This window comes from Cyprinodon variegatus, unplaced genomic scaffold, assembly GCF_000732505.1.
Source record: "Cyprinodon variegatus isolate N-32 unplaced genomic scaffold, C_variegatus-1.0 Scaffold677, whole genome shotgun sequence".
NCBI lineage: Eukaryota > Metazoa > Chordata > Actinopteri > Cyprinodontiformes > Cyprinodontidae > Cyprinodon > Cyprinodon variegatus.
The window spans coordinates 211,630-213,490 of NW_015151130.1; the positions used below are offsets into that span (position 1 = coordinate 211,630).

General features: G+C 38.5%; 1 protein-coding gene across 1 annotated transcript in view; it reads left to right on the forward strand.

The window, feature by feature from the left end:
• slc22a15 (solute carrier family 22 member 15) overlaps positions 1-1,861 on the forward strand; it is a 28,529-nt gene that overhangs the window by 8,419 nt on the left and 18,249 nt on the right. The window contains exon 6 of the mRNA XM_015394195.1: positions 265-431. Within this exon, the coding sequence (XP_015249681.1) occupies positions 265-431 (167 nt within the window). The remainder of the gene's footprint in view (positions 1-264; positions 432-1,861) is intronic.

Here is a 1,861-nt window from a genome sequence, read left to right on the forward strand (position 1 = left end):
CCTCCGGCAGAACCAGGCTCAGTGTGAGCGGCCATCTGCTGAGGCCCACTGGGGTTCAAGGAGACAGAAGCAGACACAGAGAGAGCAAAATGTTGGATAGCATTAAGTTTTCCCTCTGGGCCACCGTAGTTTCTCAGGCTTAGGGGCAGATTTAGTTCCCTGAGCTTCATCATGTCTTCAAACCACACTTCCAGTCATATAACCTGATCTGCTTCATCAGGCTTTATTCTTTCTCATTTCTGTTTTTCTCTCTTATAATTTGAGGTTCTGCTCTACATGGCGGCGAGGAACGGCAGCAAAGCCTCCCACCTGATGCTGCAGCGCGTTGGCGCCGCCAAACCCGGCAGCCCTGTGAGGAACGGGGGCGGAGTCCTGCAGCTGGTGCTCCATCCCGTCCTGCGCCTCAGGACCATGGTGCTCATGTACGTGTGGTGAGTGTCTCTCCCCCCCCAGGGGTCTGCAGCGTTCGCTGCCTCCTTCCAGCTCAACGCAAACACAGCCTCACGTTTAAAGAACCTCCGCCTCATTCAGTGTTTTTACAAAAAATAAAAGCATCATTTTCTTCTCTATGGATTTTTATGTTTTGGGCAACTGGTGTGAAAATATAACATAGTTAAAAAAAACTGTTCTTTTGTGAAAATTCAAACCAGATGACTCTTAAAAAATTTCAGTTCTGTTGTAACTATATTTAACTTTTAGCTCAAATCTATTTCCGCCTGAAATGCAGAACTGAAAATAAATGCATAATATTTTCACTGTCATCGGGCCTGCATGCAAACCTACAATATTCAGGGAATATCTGCTGTCCACTGCAGCTGCTATAATGACGGATTAAGAAAAACTTTTCTTTATGCTTATTAAACACTTTGCTAAATTAAAAAATCCTTTTCTAATAGCAGACTTTAACCGTTGAAGCAGCAAAGGTTTGAGTGGGAACTGAGCCAGGTGTACTTTCACCTCATCAAAGGGAATCTGCTCCAAGAAAAGTTGTGAAGACTTATGAACAGCCTTTGATCAAAACATTTATCATTCATGTTTTTAACATGAACCATTGTGGATAAAATCAATGAAAAAAAATAATATAAAACAATAATAATGAGCTGAATGGCTTCATTTTGTCCCCAAATTGAAAGAAGGTTTTCTACTTACAAGCAGTGGCGGCTGATGGTTTCCTCCCAGGAAAAATTAAAAATATACCAAAAACCAATCAAACCTGTACTGAGTTATCACACCCGTATATTTATATGAATGCCAACAACAACAAACACAATAAAAACACTTTATAAAAACAAAACATGATTTCATGTCCAGGTTAACTTTTTGTCCATAAATCTCGCCGTTTTGAGGCTGTGAAGGTAAATCTGTTTTCCATTTTCCAATATAGTGTCACAAACCTAAAACAATAATGTACCAGTTTAATAATGGAGAAGCTTTTAGTCAGCTTTATATATAAACTGCAAAAAATGTAAATCTCAATAAGTCATTTTTTCTTCAAATAAATGTTTTTTTTTATTTTTTTATTAAGGAGGTAAAAGAGACATTTTGCCAATAGAACAAGACGATTTACCTTTAAAATAAGAAAAAACAACTGCATTGTCTCAGTTCAAGTGCATATTATCTAATGATCTTATTTTAAGAATAAAATACTCATTCCATTGGCAAATAAGCTTATTTATTTGCTCAGATTAAGAGTAAATACACTTAATTTAAGGAGTTTTAACTTTTTCCTAGATGGTTTTAGCAGTGTGAAGGAAAGAAGCGTTGCTGTAGTTTCCTCTGATGCTGCCCATGATGGACGGGTGTCCCTCAGTCAGCCTTCAGATCCTGTTTTCTGTGATTTAGTTTCACAAACAAGGAATGA